Source organism: Alosa sapidissima, chromosome 20, assembly GCF_018492685.1.
Source record: "Alosa sapidissima isolate fAloSap1 chromosome 20, fAloSap1.pri, whole genome shotgun sequence".
In the NCBI taxonomy this organism is placed as follows: Eukaryota; Metazoa; Chordata; class Actinopteri; order Clupeiformes; family Clupeidae; genus Alosa; species Alosa sapidissima.
Window position 1 is genome coordinate 10,522,698 of NC_055976.1, and position 16,235 is coordinate 10,538,932.

Sequence of the window (16,235 nt, forward strand, 5' to 3'; positions counted from 1 at the left end):
AGAACTTTCCTCCAAATAAGACAGATCACATTGCTCAAGACTTCCTGTGTCGGAAGTCTTATGGTGAAGAGTAGAATATCACCTTAAATAGCCCACCGACTCTGGTTTCAGTCTGCTGCTCTGCTCTAAAGTAGACAGGCCATGTGACATGTTGCCATGGACGCTGGGTGCCCTGGCGACGCTTGGAAATCTATTGTTACATAGTCAATGTCCTGTATTCCACCGACCTCAGAACCTTGTGGTTAGAAGGTTTGGAGAAGCAGGTAAGACTTCAGACTCCTTTTGTTTTCATATGTTTGCTTAGCAGACGCTTTTATCCAAAGCAACATAGAATAGCATAGAATAGCAATAAACATTACAATAGCATTAAAAGTAACACTTTGAAAAAAAAAAAAATGTTATGAAAAGGACTATACATAAAAATAGTATTAAAAATAGTATTCATATTATAGTTTATATGTCATAAAATACTGTCTTTAAAAGACTAATGTTTTTCACATACAGGTAGATTTAAAAGATGTTGTTTCTAGGAATGACTAATTTCCTACCTTTCTAGCACAAACTGCCAGGATCCTGTGTTTTAGGTGCCAATACTGAAATGGACAATGGTTCATCTCAGTAGAGTTTTGGAACTTGCCCAACCCAAAGACCCCAAAACAATCTGGATCACTACACCATGGTATGTTCCTTTAAATATAAAACATTTCTTTGCTCTTACACTTCAGGTTTTCTTTAAGGTGCGTGCACGCATGTATTTATTTCGGTGAGCAAGCCCTTTCATTATGATTACTTAACAGGCATGTGAAATGGGGAAACCAGGAGCAAATTGTACCAATCTCCTTTGCTGCTCTGCATGCTGTTCCAACAGCAAGACTCTCAGCACTGGCGAAGCCCAAGAAAGACTTCTCTGGATTGAGCAGGCTCTATCAGACCAGGTAGTGTGTGTGTGTGTGTCCATTGTACATTACATAGACTAATTTACAGTATACTATAGTGAAAAAATAGCCAATGATCAGGCACCATTATTTGACTCAATCAGGGGTTTTCAACAAGTGGCCTGGGGCCCACTGGTGGTCAGTGAAGGCATTGCAGGTGGTCCCTGACTACATTCAAACGTTTCACTGTGGGGATTTTCCTACAATTTCACAGAAACTTACAGGTTTCCTCCCTTTGTGACTTTATGAGCAATGATGAATCATAATGAGGCTTCCTCACACATTTAATTATATATAATTAAATTAACAAAAAGAAGCTGACTGCTCATTTCTTCCTCGAGAGAAATTAATTTTATTTTGGCTGAGACACGCCAAGACAGACATGTCTTATCAACATAAAATGCCACTGTTGAGATAGTTGTGTGCAGTGTCCATAGCTACCCTGTATAATTCCTGTATAATGAGTGAAACCATTAACATGTGACCAACTCTAGTGCCTCAGTAGTATCAGTATCAGCTGTGAGCTTTAGGCCTACAGTGTTTCTTATCAGCTCTATCAGCTGGGAAATGTGTCAGCAATAGCAGCTCTAGCCGGTTCCGCTGTGTGTCTGTGTGTCTTAGTTTGTTAATGACTCAAGGAAGTCATGCACCAGTTTTATTTAAACAGAACCATTCAGTAGAGGCATCTGCCTTGCGGTCTTGAGACATTCCTGTGCTCCAACCTCTCCGTTTGTAAAGGGCCTGGGAGGAAGAGCATCTCCCCCCTAGGAGGACGCTGCGTCCTTCCTGCAAGGCGGGCCAGTATGAACACATTGTCCGCCTGTCAACACCTAAGAGGAGATCCACCAGCTCCCAGGAAATGAGGTACAAGGATGGGGAGGGTAGGGGTCACGCTTTTGGAAATGCGCTTTTTACCCAGCTGGCGAAATGCAGCCAAATCAAAGCGACTGGGCGGGGCCATGTCTAAATTTAACCTCAACAGAGTAGGAAGCCAATATTTTGACATCTGTTATTTCAGTAGTTTGCAGTAGGGAGTGAGGACTGGCTGCCAAGACAATAGGCCCCATTGTCCAAAGCCCATGCCCCCGGGGAAGCTTGCACTCTGTCTCGGAAGTCTTTTTATAAATCTGAAATCACCACACGCCGTATTTGTGTTCAGGTTTCACAGGGACAGGCTGGGGTCCTTGTGGCCCATCAGACGCTGGGTTTGTGGTCAGATGGAGCGGTGGAGGTTTGGCAGCAGCAGCAGAGTGGCGTGCCGCATCAGGGCGGTGTGATGGGATGCTGCTGCTGCTGGAACCGTAGCTCTTGAGCTCCTAAAGCATATCTTTAGTGATGATGTGTTTCACCATGACAGTGTGGTACTGTAGGCCACAGCTGGAACCGTCAACTGTGACCATAACCCCACCCCACCCCAACTCCCCCTCGGTTCTTTAACCCCCAGCCTTGTTTGTGATGTTACACCTTGTGTGTGTGTTTGTGATGTTACACTTTGTGTGTGTGTTTGTGATGTTACACCTTGTGTGTGTGTATGTGTGAGTGTGCCCCCTCCTCAACCCCCTTCAGGCCTCCTCACAAAATCTCCTGTGAGCACAGCTGCCCAATCTGGCACATCGACCCCAGAGTCAAGAGCGTCTACGTCTCACCCCGCCTCAGACAACTGGCCAGTCCCAAGCCCCTCCATCCCAGCTTCCAGAGCAACAAGGAGGTAAGACAACCTCCCTGTGAACGTAGCTCTATTTATGACCTGGAGGTGTCGACACAAACAGCAGCATTAGCAATGATGATGTGACTTTCCTGAAAAAGAAGAGTTCTAGATTTTTCCTAAGAGGCACCACACATTGCTTGAGATAGATAGGGTTTGTTTTACAGTGTCTGTGTTTGGCTTTTAGACCGTGGAGACATACATCTCAAGCACAGCTAAAACTGCACAGACCACGTCGAGGCTGGATCTGCTGGCTCTGTCCAAAAAAAGAGAGAACGGGATGTTCTATGACAGAGGACACCCTGAGCGGCCTATTTGGCTGGTAAGTGACAATCAAAATAAAGAAGGAGGCAAGTCGAGAATATTTTTGTCTTAACCGCAAGAATTTTTTGCAAGAATGTAAAATGATTTGGAATCCATGTATAATCTTGTGAAATGATTTGACTGGTTGTTTTTGAGGACTGTTTTTCATTTTGGTAGACGTGATTGGTGTTGTTGTGGGCATCTGCAGGTGTCAAAAAGCGCGATAAACGCCAAGGCCAGTCCTCGGGTCGTGGAGCTGTCGTTGCCCAAGCTGCTTGCCAAGGACTACCTTCCTCCGAGGGATCTTGTTTTGAACGCCTGAAGAATATAAGCCTTGTGGAAGCCCTCTTGTGCTATCAAAATGCAAAAGAGGTCTGAAAAAAAAAAAGGCGTGATCAAAGACAGAAATAAAAGCTCTCTGAGATCTACACAAAGGGCCTCCAGAGTAGTCTTAAATGTTTCCCCTTCACATCCATAAAACATCAGGGCCTCCTGGACAACACTGGCCACTTCTTGTCCTTTCTTCTCTGCTTTTGTAATCTGGTCCCTCAGACTTTTACTTGGAGCTCTCTCTCTCCTGTGTTGTCAAGCGAAACTGATGTATTACATTGTCTTTAGCATACGGCCAAACCAGTTCAGGCTCACTTAACCGCCAGGGTTGTTTTCCAATTCGTTACCTTTGAGTGTTCTTCTTTCCGAATGGGCCCCGCTACACATTCCCTCAAATCTGTGAACACGATGCTATAAAACCATCCGCATGTGCATTGCGGTCATTTTAGTCTGCTTTGTGTTCAGTTGTTGTTGTTGGTACAGTGGATCAAGGCCGTATGATAACATAACATAACGCTGGATTCAAAGCATAATGTTTCTAAAGCGCTTATTCGCTCACTCTGTTGGACTCATTTAAAGTCTCTCTGAAGTTCAAGAGCCTGTACCGCCAGAGGTTATGATCTATCCACTCTGATCTCCAATCCCACTGTAATCCAGGTTTCTCTAGGAGTGCACGTGCGCAGTGGACGAAAGGTGCAAGCCGCGTATATCAAAAGGTTGATAGGATTTAGATCCCCATAGGAGGTGGACTTTGGGTGTGTTGTGTTGTGCTGTCGACAGGGAGGGAGGTATATGTGTGTGTGTGTGTTGGGGGTGCTGCTTAGTGGCAGGAGGAACTGGTAGCTGGAGGGAGCCAAGAAAGGATTGGCCGCGAGGGCCAGGCCTTAATAATATCCGGCGCCACACTCTGTGTAATCCAGGATCAGCCAACAACGATCATGACCTGGTCCTAGTGACGAAAGAAGGAGCAGGTTTTGTCTGTGATGTCCTTCAAGGACTGGTCTGTGGTCAGTTTTATTGTTTGTTTGTGTTGGTGGATGTCAGATTCAGAGACAAGCTGGTTGGTAATCAGTAACTTCAGGTTTCAGGAATAAGCGTTTCCATGCCAACTGTTCCCATGGAATCTGCCCTAGATGGGGTTCACTGGTTGTGTTGGTCACTTACCGTAACAGCAGCTTGTGCCATCAACGGCTTGCCAAAGGGAGGCCCTTCATGGCTTGTCAGGTGATTTTGGCAGATAGACATTAACAAACGGAGGATTGTTCTGGAATGATCATTGATCATATTATTTCCACTAACTTTTTTTACTTAGCTTGAATGTGAACACTATGAAGTTCATGAAGGGTGAACAGTATTCAAAAAGCTCTACATCACTTAGCTCTGACCAATCACTGGCAATAATAACAAGCCTGTTTGGAATCCAAGGTTGGTGCAGATGTGCTCAGTTCCTGTTTTTTGATCTAATCTTTGCACCAGATGGTTTCCCCATGTTCCAGAGTCATGCAAAATACTAATGCAAATACATTTCCTATTATAAAATGGGAGTTTGCACAGGTCTTATATATTGGAAGTAAAACCCTCTCCAACTGTGGAAGACATTTAATAGTTTCTTTGCAAGCATGTGAGGTAAAATTTCCCACTGGCCCGAGGAGTGTTTTTATTTGGAGCTGCTCAGAGTTAAATACGGTTAACCAGTCTGTGAGTGTAAACTTTATGTGGATCACTGACCACTATGTTTTGCTGGTCTCACATCAGCTGTTGAATCAAGTAAACAGAAATAGTGCCTTCAGTGACCGTCTGCTCTTCAGTAGCAGTAACAGAGATAGCCCACCGGACTTGTAGGCTAAATCAGTTCAATTGCTCTCTGCCTGTCTTAAATCGCAGAGTGACAAATTCCTTGGATGTCTGTGGGTTCGTCGTGGCAACAGACAATTCCCTTGCCAATTATAATTCTGTACACAAGACCATGAGTCTGACAAGCCTGGAGACCCATTACTCAAATGAACTCCAGTTCACCCATGATAACACTAGGCTAAATGACACATTGCCAAGCATGTTTTTGAAAAACACTTTATTCTATTTTTGTAAGTGCTGCACATCAACAGCTGAGGTCCTTTGGCTGAATAAGGGGTTATTTGTTTTGTTTATGTGTTTAATTTGTGGCTATGCTGTTCCCATGACTATCATCATTATGCAAATGATGTATGTCAAGCATTCAATGATCTAAACCCTGACACGCCCAACGGAGAAGCCTAAGAATGTTCATCAGTTGCTTTTCATTTGAATGTTTTTCTTTTATTTGCAGCACGAAGCACAGCTGCATCTGGGGACGTTATGTTTTTTTTTATTTTTTTCCCACAAACTGTGAAGGCATATTTACCAGCCAATTGGGCAACAGTCCTGCCGGCTCACGCTTACAACACTCCATTCATTGGGTTCCCTTTAAATGTAAACATGTTTTCTTTTCCTCACACCCCAGTCAAACTGGAAATAAAGAACACACACCTGTGTTTAGCACATACCAAAGTTACGAGCTCAGGAGAAGTTCTTCCAGTTCTACACTTTTCAGAACAAGACATTTTGATTGGTTAGGTCTCTATTGCTCAGTCAATTTATATTTTGGCATCCTCTTCCATTTTAGCATTATTCAATCTTTCAATTATATTCTTGCACTGTTTTCCACTGGTGAATAAACGACAGTTGCTGCTTTTATTGGCCCACACATCATACCAATTGTGTACCTGATCAATTGTCTTTCCTGGCCTTGGCCTACTTATCACAGACTAATCTGTCAAAACATAAGTAATCTCTCAACTTCTTTAAAACACACACACACACACAGCTCCAGTGTCCTTCTGGAGAGATACCTGATTACTTTCCAGCTTAGTAGGCCACTGTTAATATCTGTTAATAACTAAATCTATGACCTGTTTGTGGATCCATTTCAAACAATCCATATAAGGAATATAGAGACTGAATATATTTTATTTATGTAAACGTAATATTAGCACAAAAACAGTCTAAATAAAATAACATAACACAACACAAATGTGACTTAACGTACACTTCACATTTAGCATATTCGACTCTGATATAAAATAAGGTAGGGGGCAAGGAGAGGCGTCAAGCTTCTGGGCAGCGTAGACCAGATAACCGCAGCCCGAAGAGGGTGGAGGAGATGGAGACAGAGGAGATGGGGCTCTTTCTTGGGAAAAGGAAGGATGACTCCTTTTCCTCAGTCCTTCACTGATCCCAGTTCAGCGGGCAGTCCTTCTGCCTGTCTCCACTGAGCGTTACGTAGCCTGAACCATTTCTGCAAGAGATAACAGCCACAGGCACATAGGAGTCAGTGAAAGGAGGGTTGATACTGCAGGGAGTTGTATTGAATCAGCTTTATCATATTACTAGCAAGTCCAGTGGGAGAAAATGCCTGGCTGATAAACAAAACACAAGCAACGAATGCCTTGGAAATATAGTATCAATAGCAAATCCAACTGTTCTGGTGGGATGATATATGAAAGGCGCCTCTGTTTCAATGATTTTGCCATTAAGTCTGGTCTTTAGTCTTCGGTCTTAAGTCTCTTTCTAGTGATGTGACTGGAACAACATTGCCCAGCTGAGGAGAGGGGTTTAAGTAAGCGCTTTGTGTTTTTGACGTGCAGACTTCACCCTGACTGAGGCAACTCTCTTGTGGCTGACCGTTGCAGATTTAATCGGACTAAGACCCTGGCAGGCCGGAGCAGACCCTGGGGCTCCTCAAGGGCTGCTGTCGACCCAAACACCTCGTTTGAGAGCTCAGTGCTAAACAAAGGGCCAAGGCAGGAGGGGTGGGGGCAGAAAAATACTCAACAGGGGCACAGTGGCCCCTCTGTGGCTAGGAAACAGAAGCTGTACTCTGTCAAAGAAAGAAAGTGAGAGAGGGAGGGAGCAAGGGATGGAGGGAGAGAGAAGGAAAACAGACCAAAATGTGAAAAAGGCAAAGAGGGCGCGCCAGGGTGGGCGTCTACTACTGCCTTAAGCTAATGTCACACTCAACTGCTTTCCCCCTAGATTTATAGTCATGGCCTTACTTCATGTATATGATCCTGGGAAAATCTTAAAGGTCTAAGAGAAATCTTGTCACATATCGGTGACGTCTGTTGTTTACAGGCCTGCCGGCTGTAGCAGTCTGGCCCATGCATTTCCCATGGCAATACCACACCATTATGTGCCTCAAGATGCCCATGTAATAAGCATCCATATCCCCCACAACACCCCTAAATGGTGCCACTGGCAGTTACCTAGGTTGGCTGTACCAAGTACCATCATCAGATGCCAGTGAACTAAGAGCTCTTAATGGTCCTTGAATTTAAAACAAAACCATTTAGGTTTTGCTTTGCATTTGATGCTGATGACGCAGTACAGTGACCAGCTTGAAAACAAGCTGGAGTTGTATTTCAGACTTACATGTTCATGTGTGTGCTCCTTATCAAAGAGCAGGACATCTAAAGCTGGGTGCTTTATATGAGTAGAACCCACTCTGTTGTTTGTATAATACATCTCAAGGTACATAATCCTTCACAGGTATACCTTGGTTCAGTCTTCCTTGAACAAATGAAATTGAACTTCACACAGGGCCAGAACAAAATTAACATTCCCAATAGAGACTTATGGTTCACACCTTAAACACCTTACATCAGGCACATCTTACCTCTGCCATAAATAAATAAATAACATACATGTGCTGACAAGAGGCCTGCATTGTTTTGTCTGCAGCATGCACCATGCAACAGTGATAAGTATGTCTAGGGCTTGAAATGAATCATGTGGGACATCCTCTCGGATTTATTGTGCATTGCTGCCCAATGACAACCCCTCAGACACAAGATCATATGACTCACAGGATGAAGTCACTGGACATCGTTGGGCGGCACATACTGCGAACAGGCCTTATATAACAATATATAACAAGCCCTCACCTTTAAGGCCAAACCCTCGCCATTCAGACTTGTTTTGATCCAATACCAGTAACCATAGACAACAGTAGCAGTGAATCAAGCCTCTCGCCAGACTGGGCTAGCAAACTCTCTGGCTGGAGGCCAAGAACTCTACCTCACCCCTGAGCTCCAATGCCCAGTCTAAATTGGCCAGGCATCTCCCACCTTTGTGTATTCACAATGGACGTGTCCATGGACTCTTTTTCACTATTGAGGAGCATGATCTGGCAAAACAGGTTTGTTCCTTGCTCTGCGTGTCACCTCCCAGTTTGTTAACACGCATGTTTCCAGACGCTTCCATAACCCCAGTATTCAAACAAGGTGAAGCACCAACTCTGCTCCAGGCCATGGATGCATTGTTCACACACATAGGTCTACACACCAACACCGCCCTACTAAAATTTGCCTCGTAAATGAATGCTATTCTTTGGTCATTGTTACGGGATCATTCAGTTTTTCATCTTGTCAGCAACACCCAATACATACTGATGTATAGATAACTACTCAAGACTTGTACATATGCAAACCTAGCAATACAGAAAAGGATAGGCCTATATCTCAACGATTCATCATATGGAGAACTTTCAACCTCATAGGCCTACAAACCACTGTGTTAGATGCTAAGCCTGCCCATTTCATAATGAGTCAATGGTTCATAAGAAGCCTTTGTATATGTTTTGTGTTGACATCACATCTGCTGTAGAATGTCATGTTTTTAGTGAATGAAGACCTAATATAGCCAAGACACAGTTCTGACGTGATAACATTATAGGTGCGGCGCATATGACTCAGTTGAGAGCACACTCCCAACATCACTTCCAATTGTGACATTCCATGTGACTTACCACAACAAAATGAATTCTGTCCAGCGTCAGGATTTGCTGGCACAGACTTCGTCACCTCATTATTTTGGCGACATGACGGAGAGTATGGCATGGGAATTACAAAAGGCAGAAGAGACGCCTCTCTCGGTATGCGTAAGCGTGCGTGACCATTGGTAATCGCACGCGACTCGCTCCCTGTCTCTGTTGACATCGACGTCAGAAAGCCAGTGAAATAGCAGCGCTCAGCCTGTCATTCTACCGAACTACATAACGTTTCATTCATCTGAATTATCTGGTAGTTTCTTTTTATATGTCTGCAATACTCAAACGATTAATCAGCATTTGCTGACAGGGTAGGCTGAGTTCTGAAACACACACAGTGTTTGTTCAGTGGCGCAGAATAGTTTGCTGAGGCACTCAAATCATAGACACGGAATATCGCTATAAAATTTGCGAGAACATAGTTGTGAAAAAGAGTTGTTTAAACTGTTTTTAAGAAATAAAATACCAACATGTGGGTATAGAGGCTAGGCTAGGCTACTTATAATGAAATTGTGTCACTGCCACATTTTGAAACAGATCTGCAAACATGTTGTTCAGCGGAAATTATTAAAAATAGAAAACATCTTATGCCCACAGGTTCATTTCTTAACACGGATATTTCACTAAATTATACAAAAAGACGGTAGTTTACTCACAGCTGTATCCTCCTCGGACAACCCGCACTCTGCAGCTATCAGCATGAGCGTCGTTTCATCTGGATGCTTGGTGACTTTAGTGAAGTTCTCCTCCAATACTTTGATCTGGTCCTCTGCGAGTTGCATTCCTATATCTGAAGCCATGTCCTCTCTCTCTCGTAGAAGATTGTCAATATTTTCTCTTGAAGTTTGCTGATTCAGGCTGTAACGGGCACTTGAGTGAGGCAGACCGCGCTCAGTCGAAGTTCACATGCAAATGATGACCAGGCAGAGTTTACAAGTAAACAACAGCGTCCACGAGGAAATGCTGTGGATAAGAGCAAATAGCAAGTCGCTCAGCAGCAGCAGCCAGTACGAAACAAGCGAACAAGTAGTAGGGTGAGTCCTTTTCAGCCTGGACCGTGTGAAAGACCAGCGCTGCAAATAAACGTTAGTGGGTGTGTTTGGAGGGGGGGTACATAATACACAGTAACCACCCTCTTCCATTAAAAGAATCGTTACACTTTACGCAATATCATAATGTTGCTATCCAGAACTAGTTTTAGAGTCTAAGCAAGGAATCCACGTCTTAATCTTTTGGGAGCAAAAACTTGTTCTCACATAACTAAAGCCCTCGGCGCTCTGGCTCTACCTGTCATTTTCTTGGATCCAACTGCCGCAACTGCTACTGGTCTGGTTATTATGTAACATGTTCGGTGACCGAGCAGACAATCATATGCTCTCATAAATTGATATTCATGTATATTTCTCCAAGATTACCCAGACTAAATCATTTGATCTTAGAGAAGAGGTGCTGCAAGACTGCATCATTCAATTACATCAGAAATTCTGAATCATGTCAGTCTGTGCTACATAATAAAGTTTGGTAATAGTTCCCACACTTCATTACCTAGTCTAAGGTCTAAGGACTAAAGTGTCTTATATGATCAAGGCCATAGTGCCTTTTAAGTTATCTTAGCCTATTATCAAATAAACTGTTAAATGTGGTTTAATTTGGTAAGTGAGAAGGATAGTTATAAAAATGTATGCAATTATTGAGTAATGTTTTGGTATGAAAAATTAGCAAATGTTGCTGGCTAACCAAAGTTGGCAAAGTTATTCAGGGCAATAAGATAAAGGTCACACCGTTAATTCAAGCAGTTTCAATCATATTGAAATATGTAAAATGACCTCTGATGCAACTTGATTCAAAGCAATAACTGAAACAGATTTTCAGACAGATTTTTTCAACCCAGTCTTATGTTTGTCTTGTGATGTTTGGCATGGTGTTTACCCAAGCGGTGAATTTAATTAATTTAAGAAATACTCAAAGATCTGTTTAGTCATCTCACTGCAACCGTACCCACGATTTTCTTACCGTGACATAATGTGTCTTTAAATGGGTAAGAGCAGTAAAGTTTTATAAAGACAGTATAGCCTAACAGGATTTATTGTGTCTAAATTCAAGACTCTTCCAGTCTTTTGGAGCAAACATATAGGTTTTCCCATATCATTTATCCTTTAACCTCAATAAACATTGTTTTTTAGTGTTGCCACTTACAAACACAAATGCAGAATCCATACATTTTAAAGTGCACCATCAATCTTTGACAACTGTTGACAGAGCCATTACGGCTCTTTGGCATTAAAATTGCACCCTCTTGCAGTAATGGCTGACTACAAATATGGGTATGTCAATCCAAAACATGCTGCCGCGTGTGTCTGTTAGAGGGGCTTATGTCCTTAAATACAACATCTGAATACAGCACTACTTGGGCTCTAGAGGACAAAGCTGCAAACATTTCTTCTTAATTTGAGCCTCACACATTTCTGTAATAGTACAAACATGAACCCCTACTCACACACACACAAGCAACATTGTCCTGATTTTAGTTATATGGTAGCAGTGATTAGGCCTACACACCCAGAAAATCTTTCACAACCTTGTGGTGAAGAAAATCATTTTCATTATGGAACTTGTGACAAAAATGAGGAAATATTTATTCTGGTGAAATTGTGAAATATTTGCATAGGAGATGCTGATGTGAAGGATTTACCATAGGCTGTTGCTGAAACCATGCATTCATATTGCTCAATATATAGTTGCGCAGTACAGTACATAACAGATGGGCATGACCCAAGCCTCACTCATTCTCTCGCTCTCAAGCCCTCTCTCTCTCTGTCATACACACACATACACACACACACACACACATACACACACATACACGCACACACGCACACACAATTCCGATGACCAGAAAAGAAGCCAAAACATTTGAGACCCAAAGCCACACACCCAGATGTTTTTACAACTGGGCCACGTGAGCGCGAGTGAGTCCTCACGCTGGAAGAGAGGAAATGGAAGCCCATCTGCGATGTGCAGATATGTACGACTTATAAATTTCTTGGGCCCCTTGGCGACAGGAGCAAGAGCCCATATGCTTCCCCCTTTTCCCTCGTCATAACCCCCCCACCCACACAAACACACACACACACACACAAACACACACACACATGCACACGCACACACACACACACACACACACAAACACATACATACACACACACACACACACACACAAGCATGGGGGGCTTGTACAGCAGGGCTGCCTCTTGCCTTGTTTCCATTACTATACCTCCTCCTCCTAGTAGCCTCCAAGGAGCTCAGAGTCAGTTATTTGAGGAGACTTTGAGGCAGACCAGCAGGCACATGGCTCTTATATAAGCCTCCTCCTCCTGCTCCTCCTCTTCCTCCTGCTCCTGGTCTTCCTACTCTCCAGCTCCTCCACTCTATCTCCAGTCTCTCCCCGCAAACCTTCAGCCCCCCCCCCAACCCCCCTCCCCCCTCCTGAGAAGCCAGACACATCTGGAAATCAAAATCAAATTCGCCTGGAACCCCGGAGAGGAAACGAGGCTCCTTGGTTATTGAATCTGCGGCCGGGGCAGGGGAGGGAGGCATCAGAGCCCAGTGACGGTCGTTCCTGCTCTCCCTGTGGCACACTCTCTCTTACACGCCACTATGCCGGAAAACATTAACCATGTGTACACATACACACATACACACACACACACACACACACACACACACACACACACAAGTCGGAGTTTTAACAGCAGCTACTGGTTTCCTGTGGGTTAACGGATACAGTCAGGGATGGCCTTTCGTATTCACAAGGAGGCGTGTGTACTGTGTGTATATGTGTTAAGGTGGCTCAGATGAGGAGCCAACATTGTGAGGAGAACAAGCAGGATGTCTGCGGCCAGAGAGGGGATTTATTCCCTGTGATGTCAAGACCGGGGTCCTCTTTCGGAAAGTACTTCCTGTCTCAAAATGAGTTGCTGTTCAAGTTTGGTGATGTTCGCCAAGTGTAACAAGGCTCTAAGCCACAATGAGAATAATTATCATATGACTCGATGTTATGCTGAAAAACATTGTTAACACAAGAGACACTCCTGGGTTCTTTAGTATATCAAAGGACATGGTTTAATGCCGTACAGAAATGTGTAGGGAATAAATCTGAGGAAAAACGGTGCTACTATTGTTCCATCTGGTCAACATGCATTTAAATCTGCCTGGCTGGGGAGAAATATGATATTTTCCGAGAAAGAAGAGTGCAGAGTTGATAAAAATGCCGCCTGTCAGCATGACAGGAGAGGTGGGGCCTGCCAACCCGCTCGGCGGGAGCTCCTTTCAAACCCGCCCTGCGTGAGGCTCCAGTTTTCAAAAAGTCCTTCCCCTCACCGAGAGGAATGCTCATCAAAATAAACTCCCGTCTCTCCTTCTCTCTTTATCGCTTTCTCTTTCTCTCCCCCTCTCTCTTTATCGCTCTCTCTCTCTCTCTCTCTCTACCCCCCCTCCCCTCTCTTACTCAAACATCAGATGGGGCTGATTGTTTGCCTTTGAGCGATGTCGAGCTGCAGGAAAGCTGAACAAATACAACGTTTCACGCACGGCCCTGGGATCCCGCCGCGATGAATGGGGGGCTGCTGAGTGATGATGTGCATATGATGGCACAGAAATATGGGGCCCACTGAACGTGGTCCGGACGCGCCAATTAATGTCACGCGCCGAGGCACGAGACCGTGACAGGGCTATGTGCATTTCCGAAGCAAAGTGTTGTCAGACAGGCCTACTGCGTGCAATAACACAACCATAAAACCAGGTTGTGTGAGTTTGTTAATGTATGAGTAAGAGTGAGTGTGTGTGTGTGTGAGGGAGAGAGACTGTGTGTGGTGAGGGGAGGTTAAGGTCTATTAACCCCTGATAAGCGCTTGTTTAGAAACATGTTCCTCATTCACTTCTAAGTGCTCTTCATGGGAAAGGCCAAGGAAGGAGCAGCAGTGGTCCCCCCACCCCCCTTGTGCTTCACGCAGAGCATTCACTCTGAAGATAAATACTACTATCTCATTCATTTCCTGTTCAAGAATGCCCAATTGTTTGCTCATAGGAAATGCATCAACTTAAGAATACACCTTGAATCTCGATGGCTTGTCAGCCTAACTTAAGGAAATAATCTCTCAGACTTGAGACAGCTTTCTGATGATAGGCCATATGTGGGACATGGTTGTGCTAAGCTGGGGGGGGGGGGGGCAGAGAGAAGAGGAAAGATTTATCAGCAAAACTACTGCTTCAGATCTGATTTTATACATTGCAGGCACAACAGACCGAAAACAAAAATCTTTTTGGGCCTTGTTTCTGGGAAAATGCAGTCATTCAACTCAGGGGGAAAGGGAAACAGTGACATCATGGCCATGAAAATATCAAAGACGGTTTGTAGTGGAAAGAGAGCTTGTGGAAGTGGGTGTGGGCAGAGGCCAGCCGGCTGTATGTGAGGTTAAACATAGCTTGCTAACATGTGAGAGTTTTTGTTTGTTGCTACAGACTCTAGCAATTGTGTTGCAACACCTAACAAACCACACGCACCACAAGGGTGGAAATGAAGATGGTAGATGGCAAAGAAAACCCCTTCACTGTGTGTGTGTGTGTGTGCGTGTGTGTGTGTGTGTGTGTGTGTGTGCTGAACAATATGCATTCATATGTTATGTGCGTATATGTTTGTTTAGAAGTGTCTGTGTGCATGAGAGGAAGAGGCTACAGTACCTTTTTCAATGTAGTGTCTGTGTGTGTGTCTGTGTTTGTGTGTTGCATAATATGCATTCCTATGTACAGTATGTGTATGTGTTTAAAAGTGTCTGTGTGCATGGGTGTGAGAGAGAGAGGAAGGGAGGCAACCTTTGAATGTGTGTGTGAGTTTGTGTGTGAAAAGAACAGATAAAATCAGAGAAAAGAGTGAGACACAGTCTTGTATCTGTATGTGGATGTAAGACAAACTCAACTCTCAACTCTCACAGACGTTCTGAGCATATATTTTACCAAGCAGCTACTGCTCTGTTCTCTTTTAGCAGCCCTTGTGCCATATTACCAATTTAAGTGGTTTAATACACGATAAAAACTCTGGGCACGCATTCCCAGCCAGTGGACACGCTGACAGTAACGGACACTGCCTGGCCCAAACACAACGATTAAACTGTTTCCATAAGGACGGACTGGCTCCGAATGCTCTGGGTCTGAGGCGCAGAGAACAATTTTCCCTGGTATAAGAGCAGGCCAGGCTGAATAGTTGGAGTGGAGAAGCTTGCACATGGGCCCACAAGGCCCCTTGGAGCCTGAGAGAAGAAAGTGGAACGCCTCATTAGTTAATTGTATATTTGCAGAGCATTTAGTGCATCACAGCTCAAAGGCACTCTTGTGTGTTTCTTTTCTTCTACCATGTAAGCGACTTCCTGTGATTAAGCTGCCCCCCCCCCCCAAAAAAAAATGAGGGGGAAAAAAAAACACAAACATTCACACTTTTGTGGTAATGGTGCTGTTTTTTTCCCTTGAGAAACACTGTAGCAATAAGTAGCGTGTCGTTGCAAAAACATGCAGAAATGTTCCTTTCTGCTTTTTTTCTGTGCCTGAGAGTGCAAGGTTTAGTTGTATTACAGAGATCAATATCTCTCACAGGGAAAGGGAGACATTTGTTTTGAAGTCTCTGAATGCTATGTCAGCGTTTAAGTCACACTAATGTTGCAGGGAGAACGGGTAATAACAGTAGTCCGGGTCGGTTATATTTTTAGCATCAGCTAGAGGGGGTAATTGCAATGCATTTAGCAGCGCACCGGACAAGTCAAAATTATCTGTTCAATTTCCTTGTCCAAGTCAAAGCAAACAAGGCATAATCCCAGGCATTTCCACAGACACACCGCTTTCCCTTGCCCACAAGCCCTCGGAACCATCTCATCTGAGAGAAATTAGTGGGCATACCATCCCCTTAACATGTCAGATGGGAAATAATTATATATACATATAGTTACGATATTATATAATTATATACATATATACATACACATGTTGTTATTCATTTAGTTTTAGCTGTGGAAGCAGCAGTAAGTCCCAGAGGCATATACAGTTGACATGATGGTGTAATTTGGTATGTTAG

General features: G+C 43.9%; 2 protein-coding genes across 4 annotated transcripts; one reads left to right on the forward strand and one right to left on the reverse strand.

Moving 5' to 3' along the window:
• The first annotated feature begins 160 nt into the window (after nucleotides 1-160).
• Nucleotides 161-3,377, forward strand: LOC121694418 (testicular haploid expressed gene protein-like). Of its 3 annotated transcripts, none has more exons than XM_042074578.1 (7): nucleotides 161-263; nucleotides 557-679; nucleotides 798-935; nucleotides 1,674-1,799; nucleotides 2,469-2,643; nucleotides 2,828-2,962; nucleotides 3,152-3,377. In XM_042074578.1, the coding sequence occupies exons 2-7, from the start codon at nucleotides 606-608 to the stop codon at nucleotides 3,263-3,265; spliced, it is 762 nt and encodes a 253-aa protein (XP_041930512.1). In that variant the 5' UTR covers nucleotides 161-263; nucleotides 557-605; the 3' UTR covers nucleotides 3,266-3,377. The 3 variants fall into 3 exon arrangements, with proteins under 3 accessions (XP_041930512.1, XP_041930513.1, XP_041930514.1); XM_042074579.1 differs by having other exon boundaries at nucleotides 2,502-2,643; XM_042074580.1 differs by having other exon boundaries at nucleotides 3,121-3,243.
• A 2,861-nt stretch (nucleotides 3,378-6,238) lies between these two features.
• Nucleotides 6,239-10,182, reverse strand: hopx (HOP homeobox). Its single transcript, XM_042074582.1, has 2 exons — nucleotides 9,772-10,182; nucleotides 6,239-6,586 (listed from the first exon to the last, which is right to left on the reverse strand). The coding sequence occupies exons 1-2, from the start codon at nucleotides 9,913-9,915 to the stop codon at nucleotides 6,509-6,511; spliced, it is 222 nt and encodes a 73-aa protein (XP_041930516.1). The 5' UTR covers nucleotides 9,916-10,182; the 3' UTR covers nucleotides 6,239-6,508.
• Nucleotides 10,183-16,235: the final 6,053 nt, after the last annotated feature.

Bases quoted from the DNA above. Each gene is read 5' to 3' on its own strand.
- LOC121694418 (XM_042074578.1), top strand. From the start codon at position 606: ATGGTTCATCTCAGTAGAGTTTTGGAACTTGCCCAACCCAAAGACCCC. The intron at 936-1,673 runs GTAGTGTGTGTG...CCGTTTGTAAAG, and splicing joins AGCAGGCTCTATCAGACCAG to GGCCTGGGAGGAAGAGCATC. The intron at 2,963-3,151 runs GTAAGTGACAAT...GGGCATCTGCAG, and splicing joins CTGAGCGGCCTATTTGGCTG to GTGTCAAAAAGCGCGATAAA.
- hopx (XM_042074582.1), bottom strand. From the start codon at position 9,915: ATGGCTTCAGATATAGGAATGCAACTCGCAGAGGACCAGATCAAAGTA. The intron at 6,587-9,771 runs GTGAGTAAACTA...TATCTCTTGCAG, and splicing joins TGTCCGAGGAGGATACAGCT to AAATGGTTCAGGCTACGTAA.